The sequence below is a fragment of the Cynocephalus volans genome, chromosome 4, assembly GCF_027409185.1.
Source record: "Cynocephalus volans isolate mCynVol1 chromosome 4, mCynVol1.pri, whole genome shotgun sequence".
In the NCBI taxonomy this organism is placed as follows: domain Eukaryota; kingdom Metazoa; phylum Chordata; class Mammalia; order Dermoptera; family Cynocephalidae; genus Cynocephalus; species Cynocephalus volans.
In genome coordinates this window covers 86,457,036-86,479,057 of record NC_084463.1, presented here as the reverse complement: position 1 = coordinate 86,479,057, position 22,022 = coordinate 86,457,036, and the positions used below count along the sequence as shown (strand labels likewise).

Sequence of the window (22,022 nt, the reverse complement as noted above, 5' to 3'; positions counted from 1 at the left end):
AATTATGAAGTAGGCTTGAAGCTAAAAAATGTTCTTCCTTTTTCATAACATTAGGTATCCAAATAACTTGTAATGTGTTGTCAGAAACAAATGATTTCTGACTTGGAATATGGTTATTTTTGTAAGAACCTCCACAAATTCTCAAATTTACATCTAGCATTTAAAATAGAAATAAAACAACATTCAAACACATTGCTTCAACTTATCATTTCTTTTTGGTACTCCATAAAACAGATTTTAATGAAAATTGTGTCTACTTGAAAAGTGAATGGAATTGATTTGAGAGTAACTTCCTGATGTCATTTTGTGTTTTCACAACAATTAATATTAATAATCAATTAACTTTTGCTTATAATTTTGAAGCTGAAATAACTGAAGGAATATTTCCTGGTTAAGCAATATCACCTTTTAAAGTTCTTCTCTTTTGGCCATTGTAAATTTGCTAAGTAATAAACCAAAAAATAATGTGTTCATTTATCATCTTCACAGAAAAGCTTTTCCTGGCCATATTTCTACTATAAACCCAGCCCTAGATTTTTCTGTTTGTTTTGGTGGCTGGCCAGTTTAGGTTTCTGAACCCTTGACCTTGGTGTTCTAACATCATGCCTTAACCAACTGAACTAACTGGACAGCCACCAGTCCTTGATTTTTATATCCCATTATTCTGTCTTCTTTAAATTCTAATATATTTTTAAAAGATTCTATTTATAAATTTCCCATTGCTTTATTTTTCACTTTCCTCATTAGAAGGTAAGCTTTTTTAAGGGCAGGGATGCTGTTTTCACTCATTGCAGTAGTCCCAGCACCTTTCAAACTGATTGGCACATGGGTACTCAACATATTTGTTGATGAATGAATGAGTAGTGCCACTTACCACTGATGAAGAGGTAGAGAATTGAAGGAAGGTGGTGACTGACTGTTAACAGAGCAAAAGGACGGAGGAAGGCATAATTGTGATCCTGACATATTTTTACAAAAACAGCACGCTGGGAGCAAATTATTCCCCTCATTAACTAGTAAATGGAACTCCTTGGACAATGAGTAGAAGAAATTATTTCATACTACAAAGAAAGATATCTGAAATATTGGCAGTTCTCTATTTGGAGTAACAAAATGGATCAAAATGACATACAGCAGGGTGTTGAGTATTGATGCAAATGGAGTTACTCCAATGCCTCCAGCCACGCAGAGGCTAACTTCATAGTTCAGTGATTCCTCGAAGGGACTTCCAAATGGACCATCGATATACAGCCTGCAGAGAAGGCAGACAAAGGTGAGAAAAATAAAATGTTAAATTCATTTTCTATAGCATGTAGCAAACATGATGAATTCAATTTATGGGCTTTGGGATGGCTCAGGCCTTATTTCATTGTTTCTCATAGTGATAAGCCTAAAGGAATAAGAAATTTTGTTTATGAACTGTCAATATTAAAGTAAGTCCACCTGTTTGCAAGCATTCCTTTCTTGAGAGAAACATTAATCAAAAGTGTAGAGAAATGTCGACCAAGCCGAATAGCTAAGGACAAGTTAAAGCTCTGATCATATTGTAATACTATATTTGGCTAAATTAAAATACCAAATGCTTTACTGTGTCTATATTCAAAAAATAATTCCCCTTTGATGGCAGGGTCAGTAGCGGAAATATTTACTTAAACATTTACGATGTGAAGAGAAAAATCATAGAAAGAAGGAAAAGAATTTAAAACTGCTGCTCTCTTGTCCTAATTAGGTTCATAAATATACAAACAGCTGAAGAACAATCACAAAGGAAGCTCTACTTACTCTACTTGTGCTCATGTATTTGTGTGTGTGCGTGGTGTGTGTGTGTGTGTGTGTGTGTGTGTGTGTGAAATTCTTCTTAACTACAACAGACATGGCTAGTTGTTCATTCAATATTAATCTTCCCATTCTTACTTAGTAACAGACAGTAATTTTATTCAGAGTTGCGAGGTCCCACCAAAACACTGCATTTCTCAGACTTCTTTGCGTCTCTTTTGGCCAGGTGACTGTTTTCTGGCCACTGGACCCTTTCCGCCTCATTTGCTTTCCAAACCACACAAACCCGTCTACACCCTTCCCATTCCCCACACAGCTATTTTTTCATGTTTTGAAATATCTTTGGGCAAAAAAAACTAGAATTCAAAGTTCTAGTCATTTACTAGGGGTGGGACCATAGACAAGTTACTTTTCCTCTCTAAACCTGATTTCCTATATGTACAAAACGATCAACAACATGGGATAATGCAGGAAAAGCCTGACGAGAATTGTTGAGAGCCAAACAAATATCAGAAATGCTTTTTGTTAATGGCATCAGTGAGGGCCTACAGCGCACTGCCAGACCATTTGAGAGGTCTGGCATCGATGTAAGAAAAGAACTATGTTTAGTATGAGAATGGAAACGTAGATAGGAATTTGAAGTACCTTAGAGGATCAGCTGGGTTTTTTTTTTTTTTTGAAATTCTTTTTTGTACACAGTGGGACAAAATTTTGCTTTTCTTGGAGGAAGGTTAAAGATGAAATTACTAGTAATTGATTACTTGGCAAGACCTGGTTTTTGGAGGGAGGCAGAAAGAGAAACTACTTAAACCATTTTTTACATATTTAATCTAATTAATGTGCAAAGTATACTGACTTTCATTTATGAGCTGTGACTTTCTCCGTATTTTAGTACATGATCTTTAAAATAATGCTATGTTACTATGATCATTATATATGTGAAGAGATCACAGATATTAAAGGTAACTATTCAAAGTTTTGCAACAACATAGTGCAGATGAGATCAGCTTGACACCTTTTTAAACTTCAGTTCATAACTAATGAAAAGATTCTCTGTGAAAGACTGTGAAGCTAAGAGGATTCTGTGAGAAGGAGGGATCCTCTTCCCTGGCCCATCCAAGAATATATACATATTTCTTGAAATTTAAGTGTTTTTCCCTTGAAAGCAGAATTCATTAACATTTTAAAAATTATTTTGTTTTATTGAGTAATATTAATGAGTTGGTAAACCTCCTTTTTTCAATGGAGATATTCATCAGCTACAAATTAATTCAACTATATAAAGAAAAAAGAACAACCAATACTTCTTGAAATCTTGTTTCCTAACACTAGCTATCTATTGCCTCTCCCCTAACACACTGATACCATGCAAATTGAAGTAGAATTTACTTAGACAATCTGAGGAGGAAGTTATTATTTTAAGAAAATATCTTTATCAATTTTAAAAAGTAGATATTAATTGTACTAGTATTTCTCAAAAGGGATTTCACAGAATAATATTACAAGTGGGAAAAAGTATATCACAGTCAAACAAAGTAGGGAAATGTGTTAAACAGAATTTTTTAAAAATTTGTCTATTTTAAAACATCTTTAATGCAAAACTCTCAATATTGGAGTGGTGCTATGGTAATCTACCCACTTAAGAAAAAAAAATTCTAAAAGAGAGGCCAAAAACTGCATTTCCTACAATTTCTTACAAATGGTGGTGGTCATAAGACTCAGTTCAGTCTAACGAGATTAAGTAGAAGCTTCAGGTTGAGTTTCTGAGAACTTTCTTGAAGGGGAGGCTGAATTAGCTTGGCTCAGATGGCAAGTACATCACAGAATACAGATTGAACAAACACCACTAAAGAGGTCGGGGGGGGTCTCTAGAAGAGGAACTTAAACTTTGTTAGAGGAGAGAAAGGAAGATAAGCTGGAGAATAAATGACATGTGGAAAGGTCATCTGAGGCTTTGCAGTTAAGGATATTACCCAATATAACCATTTGAAGCCATTTTTAAGCAGTCCATTGGAAATGAGATTGGGTTGGGACATTGTTTTTATTGCCCGAACAATCAAGGTTGTTCTTTGGCAGCAAACCAAGCCAAAGGAGGAACAGCTCTGAATTTTTTCATAAATAATATTCCTCTCTCTAAACAGTTCTGATATTAGGCAGCTCAGAGAACTTGATTTTTGTAGGAACCAAGTAGAAATATTTTATTTTTGTATTTTCACAGTATTTTTTAAAATACTATGATTAAAGCTTCCAAAGGTATTGGGTCATGTTTTGCTGGCTTTATTACGAAAATAGCTACAATTCACTTGTGAAAAAAATTATGCCAGATGTCCTCAACCATTGTACATGTCCTTATTTACAAAAATAAGAGAATATTTTAACCACCTTCTAGTCTAAATATATTGTAAACTTAAATTCTTTAGAGTCAATGACAATCACACCAGTAAGGAATGAGCAATAAAACCTCTACTTTATCTCTACCTTTTTTCCTCCAACCTATAAATGAACAACATGTATTTTGTATTAAGTGTGCATTCCTTTTATTCTTTCCACTCACTGTCACTTTCTGACAACTGTCACACCTATTCATGCTCTGAAAATTTTCACTGAGCAATATTTACAACCACATTCTGAACAGAATGGCTGTCCCTGGCTTTGTCAGTGGGTCAAATGAGAGTTCACAAATGTAAGAACGTTATTAATGAACATTATTATATTTTAGAATAACGTTCCCTAGCACCACTGCAGGTAACGTTTGTTAAATGGCTTTCTCTTAAGTGTGTGCAAGCGCGTGCACGCACACACACGCACACACAATCTCTTCAGGAACTAGTCAGTTCTCTTCTTCATGAATATCTTTCTCTTAAATAAAGAACACACTTTTCCATATTTCATTATTTGTTAGATGTTGTTTGATAGCAAGATGCTGAAGATGAGAGGGATAGTATGTTGACTAATTAGAGACTCTGCCCCAAATCCAAATAACCGCAGCCTACATTAGCCAGTGTACAGTGAGTCTATGTTGGCTATGGTATGTTCTGTCTATGTTGGTTGTGTTATTCTCTGTAAATATCAGTCTGCAACACTACATAATATAGGGAAAACAAACTGCTTCTTAACCCATATTTTAGGTCTTAAAATATATTTCTCACTAATAGAGTCTATGTCTAATAAGTCAGTAAAACAACCAGAAAAGTGAGGGGAAAATCTCAACGTAAATAGGTACACTTTGTTGTGAATATAAGAAACAAATTCTAGTTATTTGACCAAGTTTTCAACTTTCTAAAAAAATTTTTTGACAAAATTACAAATTCATTGACTTTCAATTATCTGCAATAATGAATAAATATGAGTATATCTGACAGAGATTATAACCGAGAGAATAAATGAGAGGATTCCAAACCATGGATAATCCAAAATTAAATCAGGGCTAGATATACACAAATCTCTGCCTACTCCTATTTATTGATTTGGCCCTTACTTCAACTTTCTCCTCCCCTACCCTAACATTCTTTACATGGGCATTCTTTATATGCTCAGAGTCTTTGCTGCTATGCCCTTCCCTGGACCAACTCAGCACTCCCTAGGCACCACACAAATAGGCAGAATTCTATTATTTTCTCTCTTTCCCAGTCATGGATCATAAAATTCTACTGCCAAACTAGGCACTAAACAGGAAGATGGCAGTACCTATTAAATAAAATGTGTTTAATCCAGATTGTTTATATAAATATCATTTAGACCCAGAAACTTTTAATTAGTATGTTTTCATTTGATAGTCTAGAAACTGAACTTCATAAAGATGTTAACTGGTCTCCAAAGCAGTGCCTCACAGTAGCCTCTAGCAATAATTTAAAAATATTGAATAAATAGCACTTTCCTAGATATTAATAAGGGCAGTTGACAAAAGTATCCTGAAATAGAGTTATCCTTCCAGATCAATGAAAAATCTATTTCCCTAAGGTGTTTAGATACATGCAAATCTAAGTTAATTCTATATGCAATATTAAACAAATAATAATAAATAATATTAGCAGCTAAAATGAAGCATTTGTTACTTGTCAAGCTTGGTTCTAAATATTTTGTTTGTTAATTTGTTTAACCTTTATAATAACCCTGGGTATTAGGTATCATTTTCATCCCCTTTCATACAGGTGGAATTGAGACACAGAGATAGTAGTTTGCCCTAGGACACAGAATCAGCCAGTAAGGCAGTGTGCTTCAGTCTGCACTCTCAACTGCTAGAATATGGTGTGCATGATAACATGGATGACTTTTATTCTTTTAATTCACAGGCGCAAACAAACAAAAAAAAATCTGTCCCAAGGCTTAGACACTGCAGGATCATCACATAGTAGTATCTCTGTTAAAGATTAGAATAAATAAATCATTACTATCTGCTACAGACTGAATGCATGTGTACCCCAAAATTCATAATGAACCCTTAATCCTCACTGTGGATATTTAGAAATAGAGCTTTTGGAAGGTAATTAGGCCATAAGTTTGAAACCCTCATGATGGGAATAGTGCCCATACAGACTGAGACAGGAGACAACTGGCTTCCTCTCTCTTTCCTCTCTGCCATATAAGGATACAATGAGAAGAAAGTTGTCTGCAAACCAAAGAGTGTCCTCCCCATCCTCTTGATCTCCTGTCACCTTGATCTGTCTTAAACTTCTCAGCTACCAGAACTGTGAGAAATAAATATCTATTGCTTAAGTCACCCAACCTATGGCAATTATTTATAGCACCCCCAAAAGGAATCTAACACCAAAGATACCTGAAAGACAGTACAGTTAAGGAAACCTGGGGAAATAGCTGCAAACAAATTGCCATTGGAGAAACCACTGTGACTCTCCTCTTCAAACAAAGGTGTCAAGTGGACAGCATGACTAAGAGACAGAAAAGCAGGCACTATTATCATACTCTGCAAACAGCAGCTGTCTGTAAAAACACTGATAGTCATGCATCAATCTCTTCAGGCACATTCACGCTCCTAGTCAACATGTACGTGAAGAGCAATGTGTACATGCAAGGCTGTTTAGGCATATGCATGTCTCTGTGTGTTGAGGGGATTGAAGACTATTGCTGAAGATCAAGTCTAGATTAATATTTGAGACAATGCATAAGCAAGACAATTAGAACTCTATATTTATTTTTGTCATAAGAATTAAGTAAACATTATTAAAGCTAAGTATTGGGGGGAGAATTCTCCCAGAAAGTGAAGTTTGGTGAATACTTAAATAACCTGCCAATGCAATCAAAGAATGAGCCATTTAGCATAGTGAGTAGTTTAGGTGAAATATGTGAAATAGGTGAAATAGAGTTTAGGTGAACTAAACTCTAAGTCTTTAACTTAGTGATCTTCCTTTTCTATTTTAGATATTAGTTTATCCATTTAGCCTGTTTCATGCTAGTTAGTAAAGAAAAAAGAGTCAGACACTCTTAGAGAGTGATCCAAGATTCCACAGAAAGGGTTAAGAGTCCAGCATCTGCCTTTAGGGAAGGGGGTGTATAGTAAAAGGCCTGGTATTTCTTATCCTTCAGGAAGATGAAGACATATTCCAGTAAGAACACTTACAGCATCTAAGAGAAAAAAAGGTCTGCCTCATGTAAGAAAGGGTCAGATTTCACTCCCCCCAGTTATGAAAATGATAAAGGGAAATATATAGAAATTGTTTAAAATGTTTCTAGCTTGAGATTATTTTGAAACCCACTTGTCACAACATGAATGAATCTTGCATTTAAAGAACAGAAAATAGAAAACCAGAAGAGGGATCACCCACAAAATATCTATTCCTGTTCATAGAGCATCAAGCAAAATAAGTCTGACCAGACACTGATGCAGAAAGCTTCTTGTTTGCACTCTCAGGCAGCTCCTCAGTCACGCCTGGGTTGCTCTTGGGAGCAAGTCTTTCCTCTCCCACCTAGTGGTGAAGAGCTCAACCAATATGTTGCAGGGGATGCCCTAGTTGGTTAGGTTAGGTTACGCAGGATTTTTAGAAATCCTGAAAAAGATTACATTTTGTTTTTGTCCACCCAAATCTCTCCCAGCACCCTGTCCATTTCCTTCTCCATACACAGTAAACTCCTCTTGCTTACTTGGGATAATTTCTAGATTGAACAAATGGCAGAATCTCAGAGTCTTGAGTAGATGGAGGCAGTAGTAAATCTCGGAATCGTTCTGTTAAAAGAAAAATAAATATCAACCTGTGAAAAAATAAAAGTCATAAAAATAATTTCAAAATGGAATTATTTCCTATTGTTATCTTTTGTTCATTTTCACTGTGCATCCTTTATTAGAAATTTAACCACCATCTTATGTACTACTGAAACATATGTCTATTTCTCATTACTGGCTACATATGTCCTTACAATTAAAATATTGCAATCTCTTCACATATAGAAATAGCAGGTTTTCATTAGTAGAGACTAATAAAATCTTATAGTTGAAAGGCTAGAGAAAACATATATGAACAATAAACATACTAAGAAACGCACAATCTCATTGGTAACCTGGGAAGTGCAAATAAAAACCACACACCACTAGATAGCATTCACATTACATGGCATTCAATTAACAGAAATCAGTCTCAAAACCAACTGTTAGACAGGATGCAGCTTAACATAGGCTCTTATACATTGCTGGTGGGGATGCGGATTGGTAATATCACTCTGGAAAACATTTGGCATTACTTTTTAAGTTTGATCTTTGCATACCATAAAGGTCCAATATTTCTGCAGGTATATATGTTGCAGAAACTTTTTTAGGCAGCAAGAAAAAGAAGACGTTCATAGCAGCACTGTTCATAATAATATAAATGGAAATAACTCAAATGCCCATTGACACCAGAATAAACAATTTGTGCTATATTCAAACAATGGAATATTACTTGAAGTGAAACTGAATGATTTCAGTTACAAATAAAAAGTAGTGAATCATTAATATAATATTGAGTGGAAATTTAAATTAAGTGGAAAAAATTCCAGTGGGTTACATACAGCAGAATATCATTTTTATTGAGTTGAAAAACAATTAAGCAATGCATTGTTTAGATATATAATGTATGAGACAAAGCAATCCAATGATAAAAGGAATGTTACACACAATTCATGACAATGGTTATCTTTTCCTACAGTGTAGAAGGATGAAATAGATAAGATGCAAAAGGGTAGGTGTAAGTAACTGGTAATGTTTCATATGTATTCATTCATATGTATCATAGATTAATGAATGAATGAGTAAATGAGGGCCTAGCAGAGTCCAATGATGACAGTAGGTCATTAACTAAGAAGTGGTTTAATGAACTTCAGTGCATATGAAGTTCATAATGAAGGAGAGAGGGAGAAAGAGAAGGAAGGAGTAAGGAGGGAGGGAAAGGGGAAAAGGAAAAGGGGAAAATAAAAGAAAGAATATAGGTGATTATGGAGAAAGGACTAATGCTCGGTGCTACTTTGGATATACTTATATTGCATAGCTATTTGCACGGCACAGAGTAATCTATCACTCTAATACTGATCCTATATTTTAGGTCTATATTTTTATCGTATATTTTTATATTTTTATTCATTACCTCTGGAGTCATCTCTATGGGAAGGCTTCCTTGATCCTTCCATTATTCTTTCTTTCCTCCTGCCAAATTTGTAACACATGGTCCTACTCTGTACTCCTAATATACCCTGTGCTTACACTTTCACAGAATTTATCACACTGTTTTTTATTGTTCTATGTATTTGTCTGTGTACCCATCTCTCTCCTTCTAGTAGACGGGTTTTGTTCTACCATGATACAGAATGTTATCTGATACATATTAAAGTGCTGGATAAATATTTGTTGAAAGAATACTTCCAAATACCATTTTTACTATAAAAATAAAACTGTGAAGGTTAATCATGATGACTCTTAGAAGAGACCAACTGGTCATATATCAACCATGAAAACCAAGGGAACCCGTACTCCAACCTTGGCAGAGTCACACAATCAAACTGAGATAAAAGTATAAAACTAAAGTTCCCATGCTGCAATAAATCCATCAGTAACCGAAGGTAAGCAATTTCCACAAAATACTGAAAAGCTACACTTGATGACAACTGCAGTTCCCAGTTACTGAATAGTTAGATGCTAAGTCATTTGTAAGCAAAGTGGTCACAAAATGTTATTGAGAAGAAGGATGCACACCTTATCTTCCTATTTATTAAAACATATTGAATCAGATATTAAACTGTCTTGTACTCTGATTTTGGTTTTAACCGCTCTGACAGTTCTTAAAATACACTTGGGGAGAAATGAATAAGATCCCCAAACAGAGGAGGTTGTACTCTGAAGTCTTGAGATCCAAAAAAGCACCATGTGTTTTTCTTCTTTTGTTATACTTACTCTTCATATTAAAAAAAAAAAAAGAAAGAAATTGTATTATTGACAGATATACTGTTATTTTTAATCTATAAACAATATTTATTTCAGCACACTTCCCAATTTATGTAGCACTCATTAAATGAATGATTTGCAGTGTTTATTCTTTTTTATTTTATTTTTTCTATTTAGCTCTTTCCTAAAGAAATTCTTGAAAAATAAAGCCAAAACCCAAAAACAAACAAGCAATTTACATATCAGGTAATGAATGTTCAATCACCTATATTAAACATAATATTCCTTGGAAGCTATAAGTATAAACTAAAGTTTACTGAATGACTCCCAAACTCATTGAAAAGCAAGCAAAAATCAGAATTCTTGATGCACACAATCATAATATAATACATTCTTTACTCAGCAATCATTTTTTTTTTTAATAAAATTACAAAGAATATTTGAGTGTAAACCTGGAAAAAAATCTCTGGAGATGACATTGTATTGAAAGGACTAAAACACAAACATATAGCAAAAGCAGCATAAAAGAGGGAACTTATAAAAGTACCCAAACCATGAAGAACTCTATAATTGAAACTCCTCCATTTGGAACATGCTTTAATCTGAATATCAAGGGAACATAAATGAAAGCCCTTGAATAACTAGCATGACTGTCAAAAAAAAGCTCATCTATACACAAACAGAATATATATACAGTATCTTAAAATTATATTGCTTTAAAAATTTCTATTTTTATCATTATATTCATAAATTCTTAAAGGTGAACAGTTAATTTTATCCTATAAAGGTATATTGACTTATTTTTCCATTATATGAACAAAGATAAATGATAAAAATTGTCTTTAGAAAAACCAAGTAAATGAAAAATTGTTTATAATTCTTACAAGTCCTCTTTTAGTCTCCCAGATTTCTGCTTATCAATTATTTAATTAGCATCTCATTCTTTATCTGATTCTGAGGAAAAGACCAAAATAATTTGATGTTTCCTTTGTTACATAACAAAAATTGTAAAATGCTACTTATTCTCTTGCAGTAAAATGTCAAACCAGATAATATGCTTTCTCAGCAGGCCCAAGCTATTTCTTAAGAAAATGGCACAGTTACCCAAATCCGAGAGCTCAGTTCTTTCACAGATCTTCTTAGAACAATTTCATTAAAACCACTGAAAAGAACCAGAGAATCTTCTGAAAAGTGATATTATGTTGAGCTGACTAACGATGTGATAATGTTTGAACATGATTTTCTACCAGCAGGAAATATATCTTAATTAACACAAGCTGTTGTAGACTTTCCGCCTACTTTTCCTTTCTGTCATTCAATCAACAAAAGGATTCTGAGGCTACCAGACCTGGATGACATATTGCACACAATTAAATTAATATGGGTTCTCTGGACAATCAATTGTGGGACAATACACTTAATTATTTAAAAACAAAGATGAGAAAAGTGAAATACTAACTGGAACTTTTCCATTCTAACTGGAACTTATTTTGTGCATGGGTTTATTGTGACTTTTATTGTGACTGGGTTTCTTCATATTTTGCTTTGTGAAAAATGTTCAATCTCTAATCCTCCCCAATATACAGAATATACCAAATACAATAAGAATTTGCACAGCAACAAAAAAGCAGTATGCAAATATATTACCATGATGACAAGAAAATAAAATTTTGTATCGCTGAGAAAAAAAAGAAAAATGAAAAAATTAAACAAAACAAAGTGACTTCAATTAATGTTATTATTTTATGACCTAAAAACCCTTTGCATTTTAGAGATGTGATAACAGCCATCTGATTGGTTTTTTCAACAGCCTAAGAAAGAGCTGGTGTTTGCTGGAGGGACCTTGTCAGACAGGCTTTACCAGCTCCAAGTTATTGTTTTCCTTTTGGTGATCCCCCTTCCCTATTTTCCCCTTTATAGTCTCCACTATGGAAGTGAATATTTTAACTACTTTAAGTATTAGATTATCATGGGCAAGGAAAAAATATCAGATAAAATATCTCTAAAGGGTGAAAGTATTGCCCTATTAAAAAAAAAAAAAAAAACCTGAAAAGAAGTTAGTTAGCCATCCTAACTGGTGTGGCAAGGTTGCGGAGAAAAAGGAACTCTCATACATTGTTGGTGGGACTGCAAAATGGTGCAGCCTCTATGGAAAATGGTATGGAGATTCCTCAAACAACTGCAGATAGATCTACCATACGACCCAGCTATCCCACTGTTGGGAATATACCCAGAGGAATGGAAATCATCAAGTCGAAGGTATACCTGTTCCCCAATGTTCATCGCAGCACTCTTTACAATAGCCAAGAGTTGAAACCAGCCCAAATGTCCATCATCAGATGAGTGGATACGGAAAATGTGGTACATCTACACAATGGAATACTACTCAGCTATAAAAACGAATGAAATACTGCCATTTGCAACAACATGGATGGACCTTGAGAGAATTATATTAAGTGAAACAAGTCAGGCACAGAAAGAGAAATACCACATGTTCTCACTTATTGGTGGGAGCTAAAAATTAATATATAAATTCACACACACACACACACACAAACACCCCCACACACACCCACACACACAAAACCGGGGGGGGGGAGAAGATATAACAACCACAATTACTTGAAGTTGATACGACAAGCAAACAGAAAGGACATTGTTGGGGGGAAGGGGGGGCGGGAGAATGGAGGGAGGTTTTGGTGATGCGGAGCAATAATCAGCCACAATGTATATCGAGAAAATAAAATTAAAAAAAAAAAAAGAAGTTGGTTACATTTTTATTAATAGGTAAAAATGTTCTCCTCTTTCTCCTAATACTCATAGTACACTGAATATGCCAGTTTTTAAGTTTGTTTTAAATTTGTTTTATTTCTAATTTTTTTTAATTTTTAAAAATTGAAATATATTGATTATATATATTTGTAGGGTACAGAGTTACATTTCAATACATGTGTACAATGTGTGATGATCAAAGCAAGGTATTTAGCATATTCATTATTACAAACTTAATCATTTCTTTGTGATGTGGACATTTGATCTCCTCTCTTCTAGCCATTTGGTAACATGCACTAGATCATTGTTAATTATAGATGCCTAGCTCAAATATACACTGATAGAATTTCTTTGCCAGTTTAGATTTTTTTTTCCGAAATGTGCTAAAATGAAATCCTTAAGGGACATTAAATAGCCCCACTAAGGACTTAAACTTAGTTTTAAAAATAGCTGGTATAATGCAATGCAGTATTAGAAATGTATTGCAAGGAAACTGATATTCCCATACTCGACCTTTATACAAAATCAGTAAAATGATTGCACTATAATATTTATGTTACTTTACATTTATTTTGCAATAAAAGATGTGGGTTATTTCACAATAATTGAGTACACATGATAAAAGGTATACCAAGTGACAAATCTTTCTTTACTCATACAATGTAGGGAAAATATAGGAAAATGGTCAGGGCCTCTCAGATGTTCAGAATCTTGCCGAGCGTTTGATGTAAATAGGCACATGTGCCCAGGTATTCTTTGGTTATTGTCTAATGTAATTCTGCATGTGCACCCAGGAGTCCTGGGTTATGGACTTGAGTATAAATGACTAGTGTCTCTGATCTACGCACTCCCCTGACCCCAGGATGCCCCTGGGGAGGACAACAGGGAGGCCGCTACTGCTGCTGGAGGCTGTTGCTGCAAGCTGTTCCTGTTAGTGTTACCGGGATGCCCCGAGAGGCCACTGCTGCTGCTGTTTCTGATGTTACTGCTGAGGACTGAGCTCATGTCGTCTGTCAATGGCTCCTGGGATCTATCCCAATTACCTAGCATGGACCTGTGTGTAAGGGGTCTGGTGACCCAGGCTGGCATGTGAAGGGTCTGGTGACCCAGTCTGTACAATGGGTTTGAAGGGTCTGAGCCCTAGCCCTGATAATACAAATAGAAACTTAGTATTAATAAAATAATGAAATGTTTCGGCTTTAGTCATGAATTGCTTTAACAATACAATTGCCTAACTTTACAACTGGCATAGTCGTGCAGCAAGACATACAGTTTGCAATACTTAGAAGCAACAGGTTATAATAGAAAAGAAACTGTTGCTAAGTAGATCTTAAGTATTCTCAACACACACATACAAGGAAAGGTAACTAAGTGAGGTGATGGATGTGCTAATTAGCTTGATATATACAATTTTCATTTGTCAATTGTACCTAAATAAAGGAAAAATATTTTGGAAGAAGAAAAAAGAAAAGACACTGAACCTGTTGTCAGAAAGCCTGAGTCCTTGACCTGTTTCTGCCTCTGTTCTTAATTTTTTTCTCAAATGACAAATGAGTCAAATGAGTTTAGTGATCTTTAAGCCAAATTTCAACTTCAAGTTGCTTAAAGAATTTATGCTTAAGGAAAGGAGGGAATCTTATCAAAGTCACTGAGAGTGAGGCCATATGTTTTGGTTTGCCTGGGACAGTTCTGGTTTATGCTTGCTGTCCTGGCATCCTGCTCTATTTAGTATTCATCTCAGACTTTTAGTTTTTAATTAAACATTAATTTTAAAAATGAGCTAGGGGTGGTGTGGTTGTTACAGACTAGTATCTCGCAAACTCCTCTCCAGTGAAAGACTTATTTTGTTGTGCAGCTGTACAGCATGCTGTTAGCAGGCAGCCTCCAGCTGTCAGCTCCGTCAGGGTGCACTGGTAATGGTTTTCACAGAACAGCTCATAACCAATGATTGAACTAGGCAGTGATATTTCAGCCCTACACAGACAACTCTGATGAGCAAAATTTGCTTTAAATCTTCTCACTAGTTTGGCTGGGCTTTACTGATCCTACATAGAAGTTCAACTTTGTTCTCCACCCAATCCCTGTTTGGTCTCCTTACTGTCATAGGTGTTGATCCCTTTAAATTAGCATTTAGCATTCCAGCAACATCTGAGCATCAGCTTCTAGCAAATCCAACCTGCAACAGATGGGCTTAATAGACCTCCACTTTGTACTGAGAGCTTCTGCCATGTTTTTGACTACTACTGGGTCAGAGGCATGTACATATGGTTATGTAAAATAAACATCACAATAAATCATTTCTCTTTTGCCAGCCCTTTCCAGATGTTACATAAATAACACCTCTTTTGCATATGCAGGTGTTCATTGTTAAAATGAAGTCATTTTAGATACATGTACCTTGGGACAAGTATCACCATCTGTTCTGGGCTGATGGCAGAAGTAATAAGCAAGTGTCCCTGCAGGCCACGTGGTATATTAGGCAGTTGGCCCATGCCCTTGTTGCAGCCCATGAAGTGCACAAAGCCATGAGGCTTTCAGGTGGTGGGGTCAGTAGAAAATGTAGAAGATTATAATTTAGGTTGATGTAAAAACTGTATAGGAAATAGAGGTTAAGCAACCTATCCTTATGTGCACAGAGTGGCTTGAACACTCTTGTTATACATGTATGCAAAATAAGTCATTTCAACAGCACTGAACTAAAAAAAAAGATAATGCTTAAAAAAAGAAAGATGCTAAGTTTTTTTCTCCTTTTTCAAGAAAGTAAATGATGAACCTGTAACTTGAATAAAATGTTTTTCAATATTTGCCATACACCCTAGAGGATTTCACCTTATAGATTTCACCCTTGATTTCACTGAACATGGAAAACAAACAAATATGTTGAGGATGAGTCAACACATACTTCAAAAGTTATTCATTATTTTATGAAAACTACATCCAATGATGACAAAGTAGCACACAAATTTATAGAAAGTGCAGCAGAAGATAAATGTCATAAGAAAAAGTAACTTGAATGTAACTGGATTCGAGTGGCCGGGTCCCTGTGCATAGTGTCAAGTTAAAGATTAGCTATTAATCCAAAATAATAACAAAGCAGTTCTAATTTTATAGCATTGCTCAAAGAGCACCATTAATTTGTAGGAAAGTAGATAGGAGTGAAGAGATTCACCCCTACAATCCTTCCACACGTATCATCTATCTCAACATTCTGTAGAAGGCAGCTTCCTCACCTTTCTAGCTTGTACTTTCAAGTTAGAAAGGACAGATACCTGTTTCATATCTTATCTTTCCTATCCTCCTCCCTACCCTCAACCTTCTGTTCTTTAAAAAAAAATATTTTAGTGAATCTCAGTCCCTTCCAATGACAATTCCTCTTTCTCATTTCTCTATTTAGTCATTTTCTACTCACCCCACTGTGTATCACAAAAATCCAGTAATAGTTCCCAAAGACATTCTTCTCTCCACAAGGTGAATTGGATGGGAGAAACTAAGCTAGTAAAGACTAGTAAAGTCTAGTTAATGAGGTTGGAGCTGGAAGTCACACTTCACAATTTTTATACACATACAAAAGAATGGGGTCTAACTATTGGAGTTAAAGAAGAAACAATGGCATAGATGCATAGGTAAATTTAAGACTAGTCATAAAATGGAAGACAGAGTATAGAAAAGATTCCTTCTCTGAAAGTACGAAACATCTAAAGTAAATTAAGAGGAAAAAATACAAAATAAAAGAGGGAGAAAAAAGAGATCATATGGATAAGGGGATTCCAACAGTGGTAGAGTATGTTTATTCCAATCATGCATTCTGGAATTGGAGAAATAACCATAGGATGGATTCTGGAACCCAACTGGTCCTATGGTGACAGAATCAAGCCAAAACTCCATTAATTTCCCATAAACCCATACTGTTGCTGGCTGACTACAGTAATGTTCTGGTTCCTCAGGAAATAGTGTCACTTAGAGACAATGTTCAATTCCTCCAAAATTGGGTACATCCCTTTCTCCAATGTACAGTCACTCTGCTAAATGGCTGCAGGTTTCCTTGAGAAGAGCTAAGAGGATGATTTTACAGTTTAATTTTTAACATGTAAAGGGTGCTTTCTCAAAGGGACCTACCGTCCCTTTACTAAAAGGCCTCATAACATATGAATTGGTTCAAGTCTAGGAATTTGATGAAGAACTGAAATTGTCTATTGAGATGATTCATGACATGCCTCTGTTCACCAATCCTAGAGTTTTATTTTACTTATACAAATCAGGTAAGATTTTTCTAGGTTGTCCATTTATTTGAGACTTAAGAACACCATGATAAGTTATAAAATACCAAAGTTCTCTCTACAGGTCAATCCACCATGTTTACTCTTCCAACTGTGCTGCCCATTATAGTAACCATGCCCACTATCAGTTAAGAGCTGCCTTTTGGCCACCTGCCTCTCAGGGACCTTATCATCCCCACTGAGTTCCAGTCTCTGTAAGGTGCAGGATAACTTTGACTACAATATACGTAGGAAGTCTACAGTCTATAGCGTATACACCAGTCAAGAATGGATATGCCTGGGGCTGGCCCTGTGGCTCACTCAGGAGAGTGTGGCACTAGTAGCACTGAGGCCACGGGTTCAGATCCTATATAGGGATGGCCGGTGCGCTCACTGGCTGAGCATGGTGCAGACCACACCATGCTGAGGGTTGCAATCCCCTTCCCAATCAAAAAAATAAAAAAAGAGGGGATATGCCTAAGGACTTGAGATTAAACAAACAAAAAAAGACAATAGTTTTTTAATTTTATCTGTTTTGTTTTAATTTTCAATTTTTATATTTCATTTGAATTTTAATTTATAGTACTTATCTAAAAGTAATATTTTTTAAAAAGATAGATATAGAACTTGAATGTGCACACTACCACAAGAATGAATATGCCTTAGGATATGATTTAAGAGAAAAAAGAAATTAGCTTTTTATCTATATCTCATTTGAATTTTAATATTTATATTTTGTTTGAATTTTAATTTATAGTACTTATCTAAAAGCAATAATTTTTAAAAAGACAGATGCAGGGCACAGATGTACAGACTACCACACATGGATATGTTTTCAAGGGTAGTTGTCATTCACACTCCCCAAATCATAACTTATGGGGCACTGCCCGCTCTTCCACCACGTGGATGCAGCTGTGTGCACATACATGCTCACACACACACTGCTTCAAAAAGAAGGTACAAATTAATTTCCCCATAACATTTAGGAAGACTACTTAAATATATAAACATGAAATGTGAACATCAAAAACGTTAATTTTCAGCAACATTTATTAATCACATACCAAAAGTGAGGCAACAAGTTAGGTTCTCAATGAGCTAATAAGGTCTCATAATAGGTTAGACATATGTGTTACCAAAGGATACATATGCCACAAATAAATAAATGCTGAATGTATGCACTGAGAATTCAGGAAAACAAACAGCTGAGTTTGTCTGGATGTGCTAGTAATAAAAAGCAAAGGAAATGGAGAGGTTTTAAAAATAAAGTTTTTCTGATCCATGGTGTTAGATGAGGTGAATATTTTTGCTTTGGCTTTTATATATTAATGATCTCTAATGATAGAGAATTTAAAATTGAGAGTAAGAACAATATTTTGGGCAGTAGGAACGTTATCAATTAAATCATATTTTATTCATTTATTCACTCATTCAGCAAACTTTTATAGAGTACCTATATTTGTCACACACTATGTGTAAAAGAAATTCTTATCATATGGTACTGAACTCTGCTTATTACAAAGAAATGCCAAGAGAGCAAAAGAATCACAATACCATTACAGCTACTTGAAAAAAGATGTAAAATGTAATTACAAAATTACTTAAAGAGGGAAAGAAGAGCATTACTCATAGGAATTCAAAGAAATTAATGGTTTGTCAAAATTTGATGTTTTATTTTCCTCAGGAAAAGGAACACACACATTAATCTTAGGAAAACAAATTACTTCAAAAAGTGAGAATTAAAGGGCACACTTAAAGTACACGAATACCAACTAGAAAGATATAGAGCATAAATTTCCCTTTTCTGAAATGTTTGTTTAAATCAAGTGAATGTTCTTTATTACCATGGTAACTCAGTATTGAATAACAATAATTGCTATTTTAAAATACTGCTTTCAAAGCAACATCAAAGGCATTCCTGAAAAGTCAGGAAATCTAGTTGCAGGAGCAAGAATATTTTCTTATTAAAGATACAGGCAAATCTTCTGTGTCAAAATTCAAATGAAAACAGTCTGCAATTCTAAAAGAATGAAAACAATCAGCTGCATGTTCTGTTATATAAAACTACTGTTTACACAAATATTAAAGGCAAAGTCAAAGCAATTACAAATAAATAAATAAATAAATACATAAATACATAAATAAAATTTAAAAAAAGAATCTTACTTTGTCTTATAGGAAAAAAATCAAGTCGATACATGCAGTTTTCAGAAGATGAGAACACAGAGCACAATGTACGTGCAATCAGAGCTAAGAAAAGAACAAGGACACTAATAGGAGATGGAAAGATAAACAACATAACAATCATGTACTTGGCATACATCTTCCACAACACTCCTGTAAGATTTTTCTCAACTCTACCAAAATGTATTTATTATTATTCTCACTTCATGTGGAATTAAATTATTCATATTCTAGAATGTATTTTTTCTGAAAAGAATTATACAGTTTTATAGTAATAATGAGATGAAACATGAGGAAACAGCTCTTTCAATTAGGTATGTTGTAGGTGAGAAAACAAAACCAGACAGCCGGGGTGGGGGGCAGTCCCAAGGTCACATGGCTAGCAGGAGGCAAAGAGATTTAAACAAACAAACAAACAAACAAAAAAACCCAAAACAAAAAACTCACAGGCCAGTGTTCTTTCAACTGTGATCATACTGCTTGATTCTCGAGAGAATACTATACTCCTTTTTCTCTCCTACCTCCCTTTACTTTGTTCTTGCCTAAGGATTACATAATAAGAGAAAAACGCAGCAGGTCATACACAATCTGCATCCCTCAACACCTGGCACTTTTAAACACTGTAAGATCTAAAGGTAGACTATGCAGTATTACACAAAGGCTAATTGTTTTATGGATTCTTTCATTTTCAGGGGAAGCAGAGTGATAAAATTCTATTCCTGTGATACTATTCTGCTTCCTACTTATTAAACATACTATTAAAAAAATCAGAATCAGCTTTTGAAAGAACACATACTCCTTGTACTCTAAATACATCAAATAATCAATGTCTATAACTGGCTTTCTTATAAAATATACATTTTGTTTTATTGCCACAGAGGGTAAACAACAACAAAAATTGAACGGGGAAAAAAAAGGTTTGAGAAAAGTGAAAGCAAATAATAGAGGCATTTCTGGATAAACACACTATTGCTACTGAGCTTTCCATAATCCACCTTTTAAGAAAAATGTTATATTTTCATTTGTCACAGCAAATGCATTTTTTAAAAAAACAATGTTGGCATTTAACAAAAGAAACACCTCGAAGTTGTCAAGGCTCAGCTTGATATTAATTCAGTTCCTGCCTTCTGTGCAGAAGCTGAATATCCCCTAGGTACACAACAAAGGAATAAGCAATTTTATCCAGGACCCAAAGAAACTGGAGGTTTTCTTTTATGTTTTTATGAAGTTCAAACCTAAAACCCTGGGCAAACAAAATTAATGCCATGTAATATATGGTCCTTTGAAGCCTATCAAAACCAACCATGCAGTGAATATTCTGTTCTTAAATAATGAACATCTTGGCCAAAGACCAAGCCTATGGAATGTGTAGATCAGGGAAGATTAACAAGCAAGTATTTAAATTCACTTCCTTCACAGAGTGCTTAGGAAGTACATCAAGAAAATGAATAGTTAAAAATATTCATCATGGACCGACCCCCTGGCTCACTCAGGAGAGTGCGGCACTGGGAGCACAGCGGCGCCCCCACCGCAGGTTCGGATCCTATATAGGGATGGCTGGTGCGCTCACTGGCTGAGCGCAGTGCGCGCGACACCAAGCCAAGGGTTGCGATCCCCTTACCAGTCACAAAAAGAAAGAAAAAACAAACAAACCAACAAACAAAAAATATTCATCGTGATAATGAAAACGGCATAAAACACTTGTTGCCTTTTTGACTTCTTTGAAATTATTTAGTCTTTTAATACTAGGATGACTTGGCAGAGTAACATGCACCTTCTTAGCCATTCAGTACATTACTGTCATGTTTTTGACATTGATTAAGAAATTATGTAACCATTGAAGAAAAAAAGAAAGAAAGATACAACAATCACAATAATTCACTGAACTTTGAAAAGGAGAGGACAAAACTGAGGCTCCTAGAAGTGGAAAAGGGGGAGGAGGAGGGAGGGTGAGTGAGAAATTGTTTAAAAGGCCACAAAGATCATTACATTATATAATGTTGAATATACTAATTATCCAGAAAAATAAATAAATATATTTTTTTAAAATTATGTTACCAAGAAAATTTTTCATTGTTCTCATTTTCTTTCATATTATACAGTAAAATCAAGTAGAAAATACTAGATAACATAAAAACTAAACTTTTAATGTAAGAATCCATGCAAACAAACCACCTTACTATAATAAATCTACTTCCAGGCACAGAAATTGTATAACTTGCTTATTTTCAAGACGAAAAAGTAACATTTAAAAAAAAAATTGGATAGAAAACAAAAATTTTGTATTTCCCCCTTTCTTTGGGGTTGTAAAATGTCAGGACTAGAATAAAACTAAATGAATATGAATTCCTATTATTTACTAACCAGTTTTTATATTACTGTGGCATTATACGTAAGCTGTAATCTACTAAAAAATGACAGCATATATCTCATGTTCATAAAATGAGAAACCAACGGGAAAACAATTTATCCTCTCGCCTGAGAACAGATGGGCATTTAAATTGTACTACACATATAATGTGCTTCTCGTTTCCCTGATATAAAAATTTTCTTGATTTCGGAGGCCATAAAATATGGGATTTAAACCCAGCTCACATTTACTGAATAAATCATTATATTATGATAGCAAATAAGCTATATTAAGTTCCACCAAAATAACTAATTAATTG

General features: G+C 34.7%; 1 protein-coding gene across 2 annotated transcripts in view; it reads right to left on the bottom strand.

Annotated features, from left to right (window-relative positions):
• NOX4 (NADPH oxidase 4) overlaps positions 1-22,022 on the bottom strand; it is a 158,742-nt gene that overhangs the window by 18,337 nt on the left and 118,383 nt on the right. The window contains exons 13-14 of one of the 2 annotated variants that reach the window (XM_063094259.1): positions 7,876-7,957; positions 1,133-1,252 (exon numbers count right to left, since the gene is read on the bottom strand). In XM_063094259.1, the coding sequence (XP_062950329.1) occupies positions 1,133-1,252; positions 7,876-7,957 (202 nt within the window). The remainder of the gene's footprint in view (positions 1-1,132; positions 1,253-7,875; positions 7,958-22,022) is intronic. The other variant, XM_063094260.1, reaches the window with a different exon arrangement.